The sequence below is a fragment of the Phaeodactylum tricornutum genome, chromosome 13 (genome assembly GCF_000150955.2).
Source record: "Phaeodactylum tricornutum CCAP 1055/1 chromosome 13, whole genome shotgun sequence".
Classification (NCBI taxonomy): Eukaryota; Bacillariophyta; class Bacillariophyceae; order Surirellales; family Neidiaceae; genus Phaeodactylum; species Phaeodactylum tricornutum.
The window spans coordinates 552180-569958 of record NC_011681.1 but is presented as its reverse complement, the minus strand read 5'-3'; the positions used below and the strand labels follow the sequence as shown (position 1 = coordinate 569958).

The 17779-nt window shown below is 49.2% G+C and overlaps 7 protein-coding genes across 7 annotated transcripts; 4 read left to right on the top strand and 3 right to left on the bottom strand.

Annotated features, from left to right (window-relative positions):
* The first annotated feature begins 1307 nt into the window (after positions 1 to 1307).
* PHATRDRAFT_47413 (predicted protein) lies at positions 1308 to 2832 on the top strand. Its single transcript, XM_002181718.1, has one exon. It carries the CDS (start codon positions 1456 to 1458, stop codon positions 2680 to 2682), a length of 1227 nt encoding a protein of 408 aa, XP_002181754.1. The 5' UTR covers positions 1308 to 1455; the 3' UTR covers positions 2683 to 2832.
* Positions 2833 to 3350: 518 nt separating this feature from the next.
* PHATRDRAFT_47412 (predicted protein) lies at positions 3351 to 7414 on the top strand. Its single transcript, XM_002181717.1, has 2 exons — positions 3351 to 3679; positions 3773 to 7414. Exons 1-2 carry the CDS (start codon positions 3470 to 3472, stop codon positions 7331 to 7333), a joined length of 3771 nt encoding a protein of 1256 aa, XP_002181753.1. The 5' UTR covers positions 3351 to 3469; the 3' UTR covers positions 7334 to 7414.
* Positions 7415 to 7856: 442 nt separating this feature from the next.
* Positions 7857 to 8957, bottom strand: PHATRDRAFT_14067 (predicted protein; the record flags this gene model as incomplete). Its single annotated transcript, XM_002181547.1, has 2 exons — positions 7857 to 8008; positions 8297 to 8957. Coding segments are annotated over 2 exons (813 nt in total), but the record flags the coding sequence as incomplete, so codon positions are not given.
* A 622-nt stretch (positions 8958 to 9579) lies between these two features.
* On the bottom strand, positions 9580 to 11195 carry PHATRDRAFT_47410 (predicted protein; the record flags this gene model as incomplete). Its single annotated transcript, XM_002181546.1, has 2 exons — positions 10324 to 11195; positions 9580 to 10192 (listed from the first exon to the last, which is right to left on the bottom strand). The coding sequence occupies exons 1-2, from the start codon at positions 11163 to 11165 to the stop codon at positions 9580 to 9582; spliced, it is 1455 nt and encodes a 484-aa protein (XP_002181582.1). The 5' UTR covers positions 11166 to 11195.
* Positions 11196 to 11529: 334 nt separating this feature from the next.
* On the top strand, positions 11530 to 13171 carry PHATRDRAFT_21592 (diaminopimelate decarboxylase; the record flags this gene model as incomplete). Its single annotated transcript, XM_002181716.1, has 1 exon — positions 11530 to 13171. Exon 1 carries the CDS (start codon positions 11726 to 11728, stop codon positions 13169 to 13171), a length of 1446 nt encoding a protein of 481 aa, XP_002181752.1. The 5' UTR covers positions 11530 to 11725.
* A 402-nt stretch (positions 13172 to 13573) lies between these two features.
* PHATRDRAFT_47408 (predicted protein) lies at positions 13574 to 14445 on the top strand (the record flags this gene model as incomplete). Its single annotated transcript, XM_002181715.1, has 2 exons — positions 13574 to 14197; positions 14267 to 14445. Coding segments are annotated over exons 1-2 (717 nt in total), but the record flags the coding sequence as incomplete, so codon positions are not given.
* Positions 14446 to 15459: 1014 nt separating this feature from the next.
* PHATRDRAFT_47407 (predicted protein) lies at positions 15460 to 17418 on the bottom strand (the record flags this gene model as incomplete). Its single annotated transcript, XM_002181545.1, has 1 exon — positions 15460 to 17418. One exon carries the CDS (start codon positions 17416 to 17418, stop codon positions 15460 to 15462), a length of 1959 nt encoding a protein of 652 aa, XP_002181581.1.
* Positions 17419 to 17779: the final 361 nt, after the last annotated feature.

Below are 17779 nucleotides of genomic sequence, written 5' to 3'. Positions count from 1 at the left end.
AGCGCAATTCGGATATCAGTGTACACACTGGCTCGATTCTCCACTCTTCGTCTTCGATCCGAATCGGAAGGTCTGCCTCCCGAAAGATTGTGACGGTAAAGAGGCGTTTCTTTTCCACGGTCTCCCGATTGGAAGACATAATAACTCCGAGCAACAAGTCTCGAAGAGAACGAGACGTCCCACTCTCACGGGGTTGCAACGCAAAGACACTACCGGGACGAATATGAAATAGTTGTTCCTTGGTGAAGGCCAGAGTGGAAACAAATGATATTTTGACGTGCCCGTTGTTACCTTGGCGTTCCGCCAGGTGTGCGGTAAGAATCATGGCAGCGGGAGACGAGGCCGGCCGACGTCCGGGTGGGGCATTATTCGGAAACTTGCGGGCCAAGGGCTGCGCCACTGCCACCCGCGCTTCTTCGAGGACTAGAGCCGCGCGGACAGCGAAATGCGTTTGGGCGTCCCGGTAGGACGACCGAATAGGACTGGTCGGTGGAACGAGTCCAACACGGCTACAACATTTCTTCCAAAGCTGGTCGGCTCGGAAAGCATCCTTGTCCGAAGCGACGAATTCGGTCGGCGCCGATCGCAGTATAGCCGCAAAGAAGCGTTCCATGGGATTCATCTTCCGCGGCAATACTTCATCCAGCTTTTCTTGCTCCCCGGGACGCATGATTCTATTCCCTGGTGACTTTTTGGCTTTGCGTCGCGCTGCCTCCGCGCCGCCAATGAAGGTCTTGGTGACGCCCGACCCAGCCTTTCTTTTGTACGGATTGTGGACGAGCGCCGGCGTCTTGGTGGAGGTACCGCTACCGATGCGACTAATCTTCACGCCCGAAGGCGTTGGGCTGTCGTCAATCACTATTACATTCTCCATGGTCTGCTACGCCGCAAGTGGACGCAAACGAAAAAGTCCAGAGAAGGAGGAGAGCGGCAAACGTAAAACGCGGGGGCCACGAAGAAGCGTGGCTTACGGGATGCACCGAGCGCGGGATGCCGTTTCAAACGTGAAAATGGTAGTTCATTGGTCCATTAGTTCGTGAGTATCCGGGACTCTAATAAAACGGAAGGACACGGCACAAATGGGTACTTTTCCAAAATACCCGGAAGTTCGGATCTCGGACGCGCTCCTGACTCACGCACGTCAGCGGTATCCAATAGAAGTGGCGCGGCGATGGCGTACTTTGGGTGTCACGTGTTCTGGGCGTTCGGGGATGTGGGGGAGTCCCCCCGCTGACTGTGAATCACACCGGCACGTACGACGATCGGATGTCACGGGAGGAGTGGGACGATGATTCATTGTCAATCCACGGCTGATGATGCTAGTTGGTCAACCTGGTTTTTTCTCTGTTGGCAACGTGCCTGTCTAACCCGTTACCACAACCCACTGGGAACATCTCCAACAGTTTTCGTATAAACAGAAGCACAAACGCACACGTTCGAACTTTCAACCACACCATGAAGTTTTCCCTCACGCTGGTTGCCGTTTTCGTGAGTGGTTCCGCCGCCTTCGTCCCGAACACCTTCTCGGCGACGGCCCGCACGGATGCGCTTCGTATGACGACACCGGGTTACGAGATCGAAAGCGAGTCGAGTGGGGCACGCCGTGCCTTTGTACAGACGACCTCGGCTGCCGCCGTTGTCTCCGTCGCTAGTGCGAGTGGTCTGGTGACGCCTCCTCCGGCCGAAGCCGCGTCGAGTCAACTCTGGTCCAAGGTTCCTTTGCCTTTCGAGGACACGCTTTTCGATATTGATTTCGACAGCCCGACCCACGGATATTTGGTGGGTGCGCGTGGTGCCTTTGCCGAAACCAACGACGGTGGAAAAACGTGGGAAGCCCGTTCTTTCTCCAACCTGGATCCGGAGGAAGAAGTCACCTACCGATTTCAGGTACTGTCCTTTAAAGACGGCGAAGGCTGGGTTCTCGGTAAACCCACACTTCTCTTGCACACCAAGGATTCGGGAAAGACCTGGGAACGGATTCCCTTGTCGCCCAAACTTCCCGGTGAACCTACCGCGATTGTGGCCCTCGGACCCAGCCGGGCGGAAATGACGACTTCCTCCGGAGCCGTCTACGTCACGGACAACGCCGGCCGCAACTGGAAGGCACAAGTTAAGGAAACGATTGACGCCACACTCAATCGAATCAGCTCCAGTGGAGTCAGTGGAGCTTCCTACTTTACCGGAAGTATTATTAATCAGGTCCGTGACGATTTGGGCGCTTACCTGGCCGTTTCCAGCCGTGGTAACTTCTTTTTAACCTGGGAGCCCGGTCAGGACTTTTGGATCCCGCACAACAGAGGTACGCCGCGCCGGATTCAAAACATGGGGTTCGTCGAAGGCGATATCAAAAAAGGTCTCTGGATGACATTGAACGGAGGCAAACTCTTCATTAGCTCGGAAGAACCCGACTTGACCAAGGATGTTTTTGACTTTCAGGAGGCCGACATCAAGACTGGTGGATACGGCATTACTGACGTCGCATGGCGTAATCCGAAGGAAGTCTGGGCCGTGGGTGGGTCCAACACGATGTACGTGAGCTTTGACGGCGGCAAGAAGTTCCAGTTCGACAAGAGTGGCAATGCCTACCCCGGAAACCTTTACAATGTCAAGTTTTTCCCCCAGTACGGTAACGCTGGATGGGCTCTCGGTAGCAACGGCTTGCTACTCCGTTATACGGGTTAAACGACTTTTAACCGGTTGTTTCTTCAGTTTGCCGATCTCTCATTGTCAGGAAGAAAAAACGAGGCTTGGAACGAAGGAACGATCTCATTCGCAAACCTCTCCCCCAGCTAGTATTAGTACTCAAGTATTATCTTTAATAAAAGATTGTTTTTAGCAACACCCATCCAGAGACAAACTTTATGTCAATTTGTCCCGAAAGTGTGACCAAAAAAATCCACAACGATCCAAAGGCAGACCCACCTCATCAAAACTCCATAGTCGTCCTGGACTATCGTGCACGTCCAAGGGACTGTCAGCGTTAAAAGTAGAAATTTATGGCTGTTTGGAAATCGAATGCGAGTAGCAAACCGGTACCTAACCATCGACATAGATAGGTCGGAGTAGGAGAGCCTAGAGGAATAGAACGAGTGCGAAGCCGAAACCTTGAAAAAGGGGCTCCTGGATCGAAATGACGGCGAGTGATCCCCACGACGGGTGATTACAGACGATGGGAAGCGATTGTGCGGTTTCGCGCGCAAGGAAACCTACCGTAGCCTCTCGTTCGATCCTGCACAAATGTCGCTTTCGTATTCCTTCGGGCAACTTCCAACGGGTGCGTGTTCTATATCCCAGGGAGTCTGTACTCGGGCTTTCGCACTGGTGCCGCTTTCAACAGCATTTCGGATTGTCACAATCGAGTGATCTACGGCTTGTTCCTTTTACAGTAACAGCTTCTGATCCATTCTACTTTGCAAGCAATTCCATTGCTCTCTACGAATCAAAATAAGATAGTTTCTGCAGTTAGTGCATGTCTTTTGTTCCCAACCCGACGCAGACTAATGCGTCTTCTACCCCCAACAACAATGGTACTAGTACCAGCGCCAACCAGGTAGTTGCCGTTGCCGCTGGGGCACCCGCCCCAGAGGTCTCCGACCATGATCTCATCTTCAAGATCCGTACTTTCGATGTCTTTTGGGTTGACAAGACGGCGCTCATGTACAAGGATGGTATTGCCAAGGTACGTTCGGGCTTTGGCTACAGGGGGGCGTTCTCGTTTCCTACGATTGCCCGTGCTAATCTAGCCGCAACGAATTTGTATTTCCGCTTTTAGACGTTCGACAAGGATACGCGCAAGGCATTTATTACCATCAAGCAGCGTTCTTCCATTCCTATCATTCTCCGCGATATGGCGCCACCGGAGGGTTCCATCTTTGACCCTGCCAAAAAGTGGGATGAGGAAAAGTATCGCCGTCTCCGTGCGACCCAGGAAGCGGCGGAAGAGGAAGCTGCCGCTGCGGCGGCCGAAAAGGACAAGAAGAAAAAGAAGGGCGGCGAGAAGAAAAAGTCGACCGCTGATTCCATCAAAGAAAAGAACGCGGTGGAGAAGCTCAAGAAAGACCACGAACGCGATTTGCAAAAGCTCTCCAACCTCGGTACCCTACGGGCTCTCCAAGATACATCGTGCGAAACAACCAACGGAAAGATTCGCCGGATGATGAAAATGCTTCACATCGCCGTCTCCGACCTCCGTAAAGGTGAAGTTCATTCGAGCGAGGCCGAAGTTCTCGACATTCTCTGGGCATTGGAAGAAATGTCATCCTTTCAGGCGGCGATGAACGAGATCTCGGACGAAAAGTTTGCCAAGAAGGAAGCGAAAGAATCCGACAAGTCAGACAAAAAGTCTTCTACAAAAAAAGAGATTAAGAAGGACAAAAAACCGACAAAGAAGGATCCTAAAACCGAAAAGACGGACAAGAAAGTCGAGAAGGTTGTTCTTAGTACCGATGCACAGACATTGAAGAATCTACTGAAGGAAGGCTACAAGGACTCGCTAAAATACGCCCGTGGCCTCCTGAACGGGAAAGAAAGCTTGATTTCCTTTCAGTTGATGGAAATGCCGGATCGTCTTCCCCCTTTGTCTCGGTACAACCGTCAATTCAAACTTGAAGATTGGCAATGTGATATTCTCCAGGCCATTGATGATCGCCAGTCTGCCGTTGTTTGTGCGCCAACATCATCCGGAAAGACTTTGCTGAGCACGTATACATGTAAGAACGCCAAAGGTACAGTCCTTTTTGTTCTTCCCAGTGAAGTCCTGGTGTGGCAAGTTGCTTCCACGTATTATCAGTTCTTCAAAGGAAATGTCACGGTATGCACGGATCAGATAACCTTCCAAGAAGTCACCGGTGATGCACAGGTGTATATTGGAACTCCCAAAGCTTTAGAACGAAGCATCAGCAAAGTTCGAGGTGTTGCTGGAGAGGAAATGACAAAAGGTGAACGAGAGTTCATGGTATTGGATGGTGGCTATCATCAATTTGATTATTTAGTTCTTGACGAGGTCCATACCTTGAATGGGCCTGAAGGTGATGCTCTTCAGCGCATCATTAAGGCTTGTAACTGCCCGGTGCTAGCCTTGAGTGCCACTATTGGAAATGCGAATCAGCTTCGAAACTGGTTTAGTACCGTTCGCAACGATCATATCGACGCTTTGGCTGTTGATGTTCCCGAAAAGCCCGAAGAAGTCATTCTAAAGGAGCACTTCGCCCGCTTCATAAACTTACAGCGCTATGTTATTGCCGAAGCCGAAGGGAAAGATGGGAAACTTAAGCAAAAGCTTGTCAAGCTGCATCCGGTTGCGGCCATGACTCCTGATCGTCTCAAGAATCAGCCCGAATTGATTGGCGGTCTTTCCATGACTCCGTCTGATCTCATGGATTTATGGAAGCGCATGCGGGCGATCTTCCCCTCCACTGTCCTCGAAGATCTTGACGACCCGGACAAATTCTTTGCTCAATACGTTGATGAAAGCAAACGTGTCACGTTGAATCAGACAAAGGAATACGAGACTCGTCTAAAGACACGCCTTGCGGTGCTGGCTGAATCCCATCCCGAACTCTTTGAACGCCTCCGTAAGGCTCAGCTCCCCCCACCATTGACTGCGAAGGAGGATGTTAGTGACACTTTGTACGGTATTCTCGAACAGCTGAAACAGAGCGAATTGCTTCCTGCTGTTGCTTTTCAACTGAATACGTATGGAGCATTTAACATGTTCAAGACTCTCTTACATCGCTTAGAGAGTGAGCAGGTAGCAGAATTTCCGAGCTATCGCAGGGACTTGATTGAACGAGCTAAGAAAAATGCGCAGATGCGAAAAGTTGCTGCTGGAAAGGCCAGCCGCGAAAACGCAGCCGAGGCAGAGGAAGAAGCGAAACAAGGGTTTGTGGATGAGTCGCTTCTCCAAGAGGATACAACGAAACCACACGACAAATACGTTCTAGCTGCTGCAGGAAAACGTCTCGGTTACAACGAGGTCGAAGATATCATTGCCGACATGAAGAAATCTGGCGAACGCGTCGATATCAACCACGCTTTGATTCGCGGTCTTCGTCGTGGAATTGCCATCTATACAAACGAAGTTGGATTCTCATGCTATCGCCGCCAAGTGCAGATGCTTGCTCAAAAGGGCCGGTTAGCGGTTGTATTCTCTGACGATGCCCTCGCTTACGGTGTAAACATGCCGTTTCGGACTTGCATTTTCTGTGGTGATATGGGGGACGCTCTTACGCCTCTTATTGCGCAGCAGATGCAAGGTCGAGCTGGTCGACGTGGCTTGGACGTGCAGGGTAATATCTTATACCTCGGAATGGACTGGCCATACATTGAAAACCTGATGCTGGGACAGATCAGTCAAGTTACCGGTAAGGAACCTCGTTATCCTTTGATTGTTCTCCAGCAAGCTCTCGCGGCTTCCAACGATCCTGATGATACAAAGCACTTCATCCATGACGACGGAGTATCTCCTTTTGCCAATGCAGTACGTCGCATTCAGAGGAGCCAGCATTGTTTCCCGACGGTGACGGAAGAGCAGATGGATTGGATGTGTAAGACGAGCCTCGAAGACTTCTGCAAAGGGGCTGAGACAGATCACTATCGCGATATGTCGACGACTGTCGTGAAAGGGCTTGGATATGTGCACGATGACCTTACGTTGGCAATGGATCACAACGTACTTTGCATGGTTTGGGAGCTTCACGAATATTTGCCTGAGGCTGTACATCTGTGTGCCGTACTCGAACAAATGTACATTCGTTTCTGTTACAACAAGACGAAAAGCTACAAGGAAAGTGACTCGACCCAGAATGAATTTTTGTCTGTTCTTCTTCATGTCGTGGACCGTGTTCCAGCGAAAGAAGGGGAAGAATCCCTCCAGCAGATCCTACGTGTTTCACAATCTGATGATGGTAAAGCGCTGAATGAAGAAGCCCGAGCAATGTGGCTTGAAACTGAGAAGATCCTATGTGAGCAACAGGCTTTGATAGACAGTCTGAATGTTGATGAAAGTGAGAAAAACAAGCTTGGCCTCATCATTCCTGCAGCAAATGAAGTAGACAATGCTGGTGTTCCTTTGGATAAAGGCGTCTACGAAATGCTCGTTCTGAAGCAGAAGGGTTTCTCTGAAGAACAAAGTACATCGCGCAGAAACGAATTGAAGAATCGTATTGTGCGTCTGGGTCAAATTTGCCAGATTACTCACAACTCTATTCAGCAACCACACGGAAAATATGACGCTCTTGAGGTGCACTTTCGTCGTATGTTTTCTAACATCAAGTACAGCGTTGCGGATATGATGAATCAAATCTCGAACCAGGAAGATTTGACGGAAGTCTAATCGGAAAGCTTGCTTCCCTAGTAGATAGCATTAGTGACCCTATTGACTGCAAATGTATATAATATTCTCTTTAGTACTTGCAATCCTAGTGAGGAGACAGAATCCACGGCGGCTGCTTTGACGTGAAAGTGACAGTATCGTTTGTCGTACTGAAAGAATACCGAAGAGCGTGCAGCCATATCCCTTGACTTCGAACCAGAAATTCCCACCGATTCCGTTCCTCATTAGTTGCACCCTGACCACGGGCACACCAAACACAAGTTCGTTTGAAAAAGCATTCGTCTGTTTCGTCACAAGAGAAATGCTTCCCAGCTGTCGCACGTTCAACTTCATTGGGAGTTGCAGGAGTATCGGTTGTCACAAGACTAGTCTCACTAGTCCCATTTGAATTAGATTTCCTTACGTTGCCTTTCGACGTATTGCCTCCATTTTTACCGCCACAATCTCGCAGTCCATCAAGCATTTTTTGCGTGTTTGTGCAGGCTTCCACTCCCATAGGGTTACAATACCACATAGAACCTCCATAATTCGGATCGTTTGCGATTGGATGGCCCAAGTATTGTAGGTGTAACCGAATTTGATGGGTGCGACCAGTTGCCGGTCGGCACAATACCACACTCGAGTCAGACTTGGCATCAAACTTAAGCAAGGCAAAAGACGTCTCGGCAGCTTTCACTGTTTCATGGTAAGTTTTATCGTCGAGTTCGTCAAATATTCCAGCTTTGCAAATCCCGTTTTTCGGTTCCTCTACTCGTACAGGGCAACAGAGACGCATCCACACAAAGCTATTGCTCGAGAAATTGGTTTGACAAATGTCCTCGCATTCAAGAGCTTGCAACCAGTCCTCCAATCTACCTCCAGTTTTGCTACCAAATGTTTGCAACGTCAAATCATTTCGAACCGTTCCCTTTATATCCTCAAACATATAGCCATGACAGTTTCGACTGCGAATCTTACCGGTACTATCTTTTTTGCCATCCATGTCTTGGAGCACAGACCATTCTCCATACCGTGGAGGGTATGACTTATGGCTGGACAAGTTCGGAACGTGTGATGCACAGTTGAAAGGAAAACGACCACGAACTCGAGCTATGTACAGTTTTGTGCAAGAGTCTCTTTCCTTGATTGCCTTCCCCAATTGCCTCGCAGCTTCAGGGGTTTTCCCCAAGATAACCAAGCCACTTGTTAGACGATCGAGCCGATGGATGGGATACAACTTTCCGTAGGTATTTTCCAAAATTGGTAGCAGCGAATTTAAGTGGTAGGCGCCACTAGGATGCACCGGCATTGTCCCAGGTTTATCCACCACTAGCCAAGTCTCCGAATTGGCAACAACTTTCACAAATGGCGCCTGCGGTTGGGACACCGCTACGGCCGGTTCGTGACGGTGTACAGTATGGGTTAGCACGTCGTTGGATCGTATAGTATATGCAACATCCACCTTTTCGTTTCCGACCCGTATACGACCTTGTTGAATTGCCGTACGGTAGTACGACTCTGGGTAACTCCCAAACTCGCTGACGTAAACGTCCAGAATTGTTCGTCCAAACCAGCGAAATTTGGCGTTACTCCGAAAGGTATATAGATACGGCTTCACTAGTCGCACGAGGCTACTAGGCGCCATTGTTGGCTCGCTTGCAATCGTTCCTGGAATAATATGTAACGGTAAAACTTGCGCGGAATTATGCTCTTGTTGATCATTTACGCGTTGTATATGCGTTTGCGACTTCTTGAGCTTCTTAGACCCATCATGTTGAGCTCGTTTCTTCCGCTTAATTTGACGCACATCGCCACTGTGCGGATTTTCACCGTCGCTGTCTTGCGCCAAAGAAACCTTGGCGTCACCAGTCGCGCCACGAATATCGGTAGGCCGCGTTGACTCCGTTTGACCGTCCTCGTCCAGGTCAAACGTGGCCTCCTTTCCAGTGCACTCCATTCAACAATGCTCACAATCGTGTTCTTCGGATACAGGACAGATCCAATACTTTGGACATAAATGGCCACTACCCTTTTTCCAGATTCGGAGATATTCCCACTGCAAGTTTTCTGCTGACAACAGAATATCAACATTCCGTTGTCCCCCGTGACCCGGAACTTCAGCGGATATACTACGTCTCGACCGTCATATGTCAGGAAGACGCGAGATCACATTTTTAATAATCTCACAGTCAACAGGAATCGAGTTCTATGCAAGTCATTGTAGACAGTGTTCAGCGATGTAACACTATAAGCCTGTACATTATATACTACTGATTAGGTCCGATTGCTACGGCTCCATTCCGTCGTAATAATCGAATGGCGGGGTGATCGTTGTGAAGGAAGTGTTCCGCCCACCATAGCGGAGACGCTCCTTTCCCCTCATTAGTGCGTTCATTGGGATCCGCGCCGTCAGTGATTAGAAAATCCAGTACTTCTGTGTTCCCACCCCGGGCCGCCTCGTGGATTGGTTTCCAGCCGTTCGAATCAGCCGTGTGTAAACTTTGTGGATCGCGTTCTTTAAGTTCCTTGAGCTGTACCATGTTACCATTGGCAGCAACAATATGCGCATCCTGGACACCTTCGGTGCGAGCCGACTTCTGTTTGTCCCCGGAAGAGGAATCCCTATGAAAAGTAAATTCCTGTTTCCACCGTGATTCTTCCTCTGTGCCGGGATAAAGGTAAGGCGGAATAGTCGGTACTGGTTGTCGGTTCCCGTGACTCCGTTCACCTTCTTCTAGATCAGCTTTGCGCTGTCTTGATTCGAGAGCATCCTCAAAAAGTTCTTGTGCCGACTTGCGCATGGGACCGCTGTCCATTTCTGCCGACAGCCGTTGTGTATACCCGATCGGTTCAAAATGTGCAAACAAATTGGCATAAAAGCTGTGATACAAATATTTGCAGGAGTCAGTCAATAAACGAGGTACAGTCTTCATCCCTCGCCTATCCAGATATATTGGAAAGCACAGAACGTATATGGGTTGTAATACATGTCGGTATATGAGTATACATACCTCCCCTCCAATGGATACGGTCTCCCATGTATGACCGAGTGACTTTCGTACAAAATCATGGTACCTGGTTCAATGGTTATATTGACGGCAATACCGTCGTGTCCGATTACTTCGAGAGGCCAAGGCTGATAAACATCTTGTGCCACGTTGACAATAGCTGATATTACCAACGGCAAACGGTCCACGTGGGGTGCCAAAGTGCTCCCCCCCAAGTAAGACCGAATTCCGTACATCGACGTAGCCATCAGCTCGACTCCACTCCATCGCGTCAATACATTCTGGAGTTCTCTCAGAAGAGTCTGTTGTTTTTCAGAAGAAAGTCCTTTCTCCGGATGACCTATATCTAAAAGTTGAGTTTCCACTTCCCAATGATTCACATAGGTATCACCTGCTTCCCAGTCCTCAGCTTTCCAATCGTCATCGGAGTACTTTTCGAAAAACGAAGTCAAGATGTCCATTACTACTCGCGGAGTTTCCACCATGGCGTAGCCAGCGTACGTAAAGTTCTTCATGTAGCTCGGTTGCCGTCGGTTCATGGCGATACGGTCTTGTTCGCTGCCGATACAAGTATCGGCACCGTACCGAGCAACACAGCCGTTCAAAAATGTATCGTATCTTTCCGAATACAATTTCAATGATTCTGCTTCGTGATGTGTAGGCCAGGACACGTCGACGCCCACGCCGTTGCGAATCAACAATGCCTGTTGGTCGTCATCGGTTGTACCGGCAGCGTTCGTTACAATTTTTTCGATCGTGCCGCTGGCGTCAATTGCAACTTCCGCTCCAATTGATTGACGTTGTAGTATCGCTGGAAGCAGTACGAAAGGAAGTACATATCTCATATTGTTGCGTCGGTTTGTTTTGCAGAACTGGGACCGAAGTTTGAATTGCTTTCTGTCAGGGTGGATCTATGTAGATTTTCGCCATTGTCGCCATGACCAAAGAAAGACAGAAAATGGCTCCCTAAGAGAACTTGCGTTAGTCACTTGGATGACGAAACAACAAATCCCATAAATGTCACAGTCAGTTACTGCTTATGCTACTACGACGTTCGGAAACGGGATATGCGCTCATTCCTACGTGTCCAAGTAAACATAACCTAGTCTTTGGCCGTAAACGCCTCGACTGGGGCCGCGCGTTCCTTCCGTCCCACCAGCCCAGACAGGCATCGACTCGGCCGAAGTGGACGCCATCGGCCATCGGATACAAACGCACAAAAAGCACTGACTGTGACTTCGTGTGGAAGAAAGTTGACAGACAGTGAGCGGCCGAAGACGCTTGGGACAGTGAACCTGCCACACCCGTTGCAATTTCTTGCTTACTCCTAAACGCACACTAACAGTCTTGGGTTTTCGTTTATCCTCAATCTCCTTCCTTCCACACGCACCAAAGCACTTCCACGATGAGAATGTCTACTGCTGCTCTGCTCTGCTCAGTTTACACAGCCGGAAGCACTGCCGCGTTTGCTCCCGCTTTGCTTACGCGGCGATACTCCTCGTCATCATCGACCTTGTCTGCTACGACGAATCCGTTACAGTCTATCTTTTTGACGCCCGAAACTGCCAAGGCCTGCATTGATGCCGCCGGTGGGACACCTCTGTACGCGTACAGTATCGACAAGCTGGAGGAAGCCGCCGATGCCTGTCTAGCTTTTCCCAACGCGTACGGACTGACGGTACGCTACGCCATGAAAGCCTGTCCCAACGCGTCCATTCTCAAGTATTTTCACTCGAAAAATATTCACGTTGACGCATCTTCCGGTTTCGAAGTACGCCGGGCGATGGATGCCGGTGTTCCGGCCGAAAATATCTCCCTGAGTACGCAGGAGTTGCCCGAAGACTTTGCGGCACTGGTTGATATGGGTGTCAAGCTCAATGCTTGTTCCGTCTCGCAGCTAGAGCGGTTCGGTGAGCACTATGCTGGAAAAGGTGCGAAGGTGGGCGTCCGAGTGAATCCGGGAGTGGGGTCGGGAGGCTTCTCCGCGAGTACCACTGGATTCAGTAAAACTAATGTCGGCGGACCGAGCAGTTCGTTCGGGATTTGGCACGAACTCGTCACCGATGGAACCGTCCCAGATATCGTGGAAAGGTACGGTTTGGAAGTGGAACGTATTCATACACATATTGGATCAGGTAGTGATCCGGAGATTTGGCAGCAAGTTGCCACCAAATCCTTGTCCTTTTGCAAGGTGTTTCCCACCGTCAAAACCATGAATCTTGGTGGCGGCTACAAGGTGGGACGCAACAAGGGCGAAGTTACGACAGATTTGCAGAAAATCGGGAAGCCTGTGGCGGATGCCTTTAAAAAGTTCGCGGAAAAGGAAGGCCGGGAATTGCAAATGGAAATTGAGCCCGGAACTTATCTCGTGGCCATGGCTGGAGCACTCGTCTCCAAGGTCCAAGACAAGGTTCACACCACCGGAGAGAATAGCCACACCTTCTTGAAGCTTGATGCCGGCATGACGGACGTCTTGCGCCCGAGCTTGTATGGTGCCGTGCATCCTATTACGATTCTGCCCGGGTCGGGAAATTCTGCCGACGTTGGCGATGAAACCGAATCTGTAGTGGTGGTTGGACATTGTTGTGAATCAGGGGACCTCATGACTCCGGCCCCGGGTGAGCCGGAACAACTAGCGGAACAAGAACTTCGTGCGGCAGCGGTAGGTGATATTCTAGTGATGGATGGCTCTGGGGCGTACTGCTCCGGCATGTCGACGAAGAACTACAACAGCTTTCCCGAAGCACCAGAAGTGTTGGTGGACAAGGCAGGCAAGGCACACTTGATCCGTAAACGACAAACCCTGAGTCAAATTTACGAGAACGAAATCTCCGTAGAAGGCGTGTTTTAAAAGGAACAGTATAATGTGTTTGGACTAGAAACAGTATCAAACAGTAATTAGAAGATTTATTGATTATGTATTGCTTGCGGCTGATATTGAGTTAAGCCAGTTGACGCATGTTTCCGGTACTCTGTGCCGCTGTCCACGGAGTTGGACAAGGTTGCGGCTTCATCCCCGATGAATTCCCGTCGCGTTTAGAAAAACGACTGCGTGATGGGATTGATTAGCTAGAGTTGAGCGGATAAGGCGCTTATTCTATTATTCCCGGAATATAACAGGCCGGCGCCTTGCTACGAAAAAATACAGTCACTTTCAAATTGTGACCTTTTTCGGGCATACGTTAGCAAAGAAACTAGCCAATGAAAACACAATGATCTCTTCGACACTTTCTCATTTTCTCGCGTATGATGTTTGAATGGCTAGGTTTTCTCGTTGAGGTTGGTGGTGGAAAAGGATTTATGGTTGCGACTTCATAGAGTCTCATCCGATGCCGTCATGAGCGAGGAAAACAAGGCAGAAAATACGAATCAGCCGATCTCGGCAATGGATTCTCCAACAAGAGAGGACGGTGTTCAGACTGGCGAGGGCAGAGTCAGCTTCAAAAGCAACATTGACGATATCTTGTTCTCTGATGAAAGTCCATCGTCGCCGAGCTCCGCTGGAGGAGCTGGAGATGTTGCAATTGACGGCTTCAAATCCACTTCTTCATTGGTAAACCGAATTTTGAATGAAGACGAATCTCAATCCGAGTCAATGTCGATTACTGGAGAATCCCCAGGAACTCCCTCTCGTAGGGTACGATCCGTTCAGTTCGCTCTGGATGCACCGAGCGTAGCGTCAAATTTGGACGACGCTACGGAGGAGCAGCTTCTGAAGCGCATTGCCAAGATGCAAGACATCATCACTCAGACCCAAATTGACTGGTCGGGGGAAAAGGCACTCCGGAAACGCAAAGATAAGAATCTAGTCAAGCTTGCGAAAGAATTGCAGAAACGAGCAACGGATCTGGAGGTAAAAGACAAACAGATAGCCAAGGTCAGTCTTCATCACGATTTCCACGTGCATGATGCAAAGAGCTCTCAACTCTATACTTGTCACTTTCAGATGACGTCTATGGTCAATAACATTTCCGACCAGTACAAGCTTGCGGATACGAACCTAACCCGGTCGGAAGGAAAGTATCGAGCTGCCATGATGGAGGTGGAAGCGCGCTTTGCCAATGTTCAAATGCAGCACCGATCAACATGTAATGATTTGGAGCAACGATACCGAACTGCATGCGCAGAGCATGAAGCCAAGCTTTCGAAAGTGCAAAAGGAGAATGAAGCGGCACGCGCAGAACTTGAGCTGACACACAGAGCAATGATAAACGAGACTGAAGCCAAACTAGCAAGACTACAATCACAGCATGAGACGGTGCGCTCTCAGCTACGCCTTGAGATACTCCAGGCGGGCCTAGACGCCGATCAGCTCAGATCTAAAATGACTGCTCCGGACCGTGGAGACCACTGTCCTCTTTCAAAGGAATTGATATCGGAAGAAATGCCCTCGAACGAGAGGGCCTTAAAAAAAGCACCAGGACTCTTGGTTTTGATTGTTGTGGCGATTCTGCTTTGTTTGCTGACTGCTCCTATAGTTTTCGCAGCCGCAATCCGCTTCGATCAGCTGCGTCATTTTCCGTTCTTAGCCGCATACCTACCCTTAGATTTGCTGACGATGAACAGCATTTGCGCTCCTGTCAAACCTGGAACTCTCCTAATCGCTAGAATGCCTCCATTCGAGACTCCGTGGTGGGCTTCCGATGAGCTAAAAAGTTATGCGTCTCGAATCTGTGAGGATCGCCCTCGTGTGCGCTTGGTTTTTGCAAGAGGCAAGCTAACGGCGTATGTGTTGGAAGGAGATGTAGCAACGGAACTTTGGAAACAGTCAGCCAAGCAAGTTCATGTGACATCAGAGGCCATTTTCCTACAAAATAAGAAGGGTCGGGTTCTAAAGAAAATAACAGCTCCGTGGTGGAAGAACGTACCAATCAATTTGATCCAGGCCTGAAAGCGACGTCAAAATCTGACCAGACTAGGCTCTCCAATTGATTGACTACAACATCAAAATAAATTGAGCAACTGACAGTGAAGCTGAAACTTAGTTTTGCCCATGCCGTTGTTGCTTCCACAGATCTCGAACCAATATTAACTGTAAATGGAATATATACACGACAATGATCGAAATTGTTCACACGGGAATGAAGCACCGTCGATATAATGATAGATACACTCGTGAACGCTATACTATACACAGCGTTATCTTAGAAGTAACACGATCCTCTGAATGCTATGGATCGACGTCTTGAACGTCCGTCGCTGCATTATCTGAGGTCTACTCATCAACCAACTGCTGGGAGAAACATCCGAAAATACCTTGTTGGGATACACGCCGGTGAAAGCTGCCTGCACGCAATCACTCGTACTCCCAAAACGAAACTTGCGGGAAGTAAGACCGGGTCCATAATGCGCATATTTGCCACTGTTCGTCAAAATTTTAGAGCTGGGATCGATCGGGATCACAGGCTCATCGAGGAGCATGCACCAGCACGTATCATTGATGAATTCAACCCCAAAGTCACGAAGCTTTCCCACATACCCTGCTTCCTCCGCTATCAACTGAAGAGACCTAGCCATACAAGCAATCACACGGACTTCGGGATGCTTGACCTTATGATTGTTAGAAATATGCGGTAGTTCGATAAGATTGACCAAGTCTCTGCATTCTGATACAGATAAGTGAGGATTTCCAAGAGCTATAAGATTGACCTTCCCATCTCCATCGCGATCTCCATCGAGCTTCTCAAAAGTCTTGCGCAACTGTCTAGTCGATATCGTTTCAGTCTTATCTCCGCACGCTTGGATCCAGGCTTTTACAATTCCCTCATCCTGAGCTTCTGGCGTTACTTTGGAAATATGAATTAGTGGAGACGATGCAGTTGTGCCGAACGCCGCACAAAACGATTTTAAATGGTCTAGACTGATGGAGCTAGACAGTGGCTCTAATCCCAAAAGAATAGGAACGTTTCCATCAGAGAGGGATCCGCATAAGTGACCCAGAAGAGGGAAAAACATGTCCAAGTCTACAAGTGCCAGGTCAAGCGATTCTACCAAAGGTGTCGCGTCCAGAACAATCCTAGGGCGTCGATTTTCTTCTAGATGAACTCCGGCGGCAGGTACCATCCCTGCGATAGCGCAGCAAATATCTAGATAGTCTGCGTACTTTTCCGTTCGTGCACCTAAAACAGAATTGGCGTAAACAACCGCATTGCTTTCGCCCCATACCAAATGCTCACCAAGCGTGGGTGGATTGTTCAAAATATAGGGTGCACACGTGAAAGAGTGCAAACAGCCCAGCTGCAGGTAAGCGTCACCCAACGCAATCGCATTGTGGGCATATTTCGTCGGCACACCCAAGACTTGCCAGCGTTGACGATCAGCCGACATAGAATTAAGGGTGGTGGGAACAGAAACATGGCCTTTGGCTTTGACAAGGCGTTGGCAAAAGGCGAGACCTCCCGGGCCAATATACGTACATCCATCAATGTGCGCTTTGGTGACTTTCAAATATGTCGGTACTGTATTCGGGGGGCTCGTCATGTGGGCATAGTGAAATAGGACCCGTAGCGCCATTTGTGCTGCTTCAGAGTCACAATCTTCCAACATTTTTTGTTCTTCGTTAGTAAATGACAGATTGGACGCATCAATTGCTTTTTTTACTATAGTATGCGGCTTGAATACCGTCCGGGTAAGCGATTCGACGTCTCTACTTAGAGCAAGCTCCCCGTTTGAAGATATCACACCGTGCGAGTTTGACGAACAAAGTATCGCATGATATCCTTCCTTTCCTATGTGCAGAATATCCATTGAAGCCTCCAGGAAAACCTCCTGTGCAATCAAAGCCCCCACCGCAGCTAATCCGTCGACATCACGTAGGACAATTGCACGAGGAGCAATGCCATTGAGAATAAGCTCCAGTAGTACCTGAGATGCGGTACAGGACCCACGACCCGAGGGTAGACAGAGTATTGTATCAGTGACGGACTGTCCGGCCAATGGATGGGTCGAGTCAATCACAATTCCGGACAAGGGATCAATACCTCCCCAGAAAGAAAGTGGCTCCGTCGATATCAGAAGAGGGGAAGGATCTAGGAGACGGCCACGATGGCGATTGCGGTCTCCCTGCACGAGGAACCGACCGGATATCACGGCCGACATCGGAAAGGACGATTCGGAGTTCCCTTGGCCTACAGGTTGCTACTGGATATAAACAACGTAAGGATAACTACCAAAACATTTGCTACACCCACTTCTCAGTCATGCATGCAACTGTGCTGTGAGTCATCAAAGGGGGTCCTCGTTCGAAGACTTGAAGATTAAGCGACGGTAAAATTCTGTATTTGGGCGATAATCAATCGCAAAAATAGCTCTTTACAGCAATTGTAAAGGGTTCACAATTAGAGTTAGCAGAAGTACCATACTTTGTGTCGTTTTTTCGTTGTAACTGTTTGGGAGATATTTTACATGTTAAAGTCGCTCGTGTCTGGGACTTGTCGGGATAAAACCTGAGGATTACCCG

What these genes read in the sequence shown, in the direction of transcription:
- PHATRDRAFT_47413 (XM_002181718.1), top strand. Translation starts at nt 1,456, where the DNA reads ATGAAGTTTTCCCTCACGCTGGTTGCCGTTTTCGTGAGTGGTTCCGCC.
- PHATRDRAFT_47412 (XM_002181717.1), top strand. Translation starts at nt 3,470, where the DNA reads ATGTCTTTTGTTCCCAACCCGACGCAGACTAATGCGTCTTCTACCCCC. An exon ending in ACAAGGATGGTATTGCCAAG is followed by an intron (nt 3,680 to 3,772) that starts GTACGTTCGGGC and finishes TTCCGCTTTTAG; the next exon opens with ACGTTCGACAAGGATACGCG.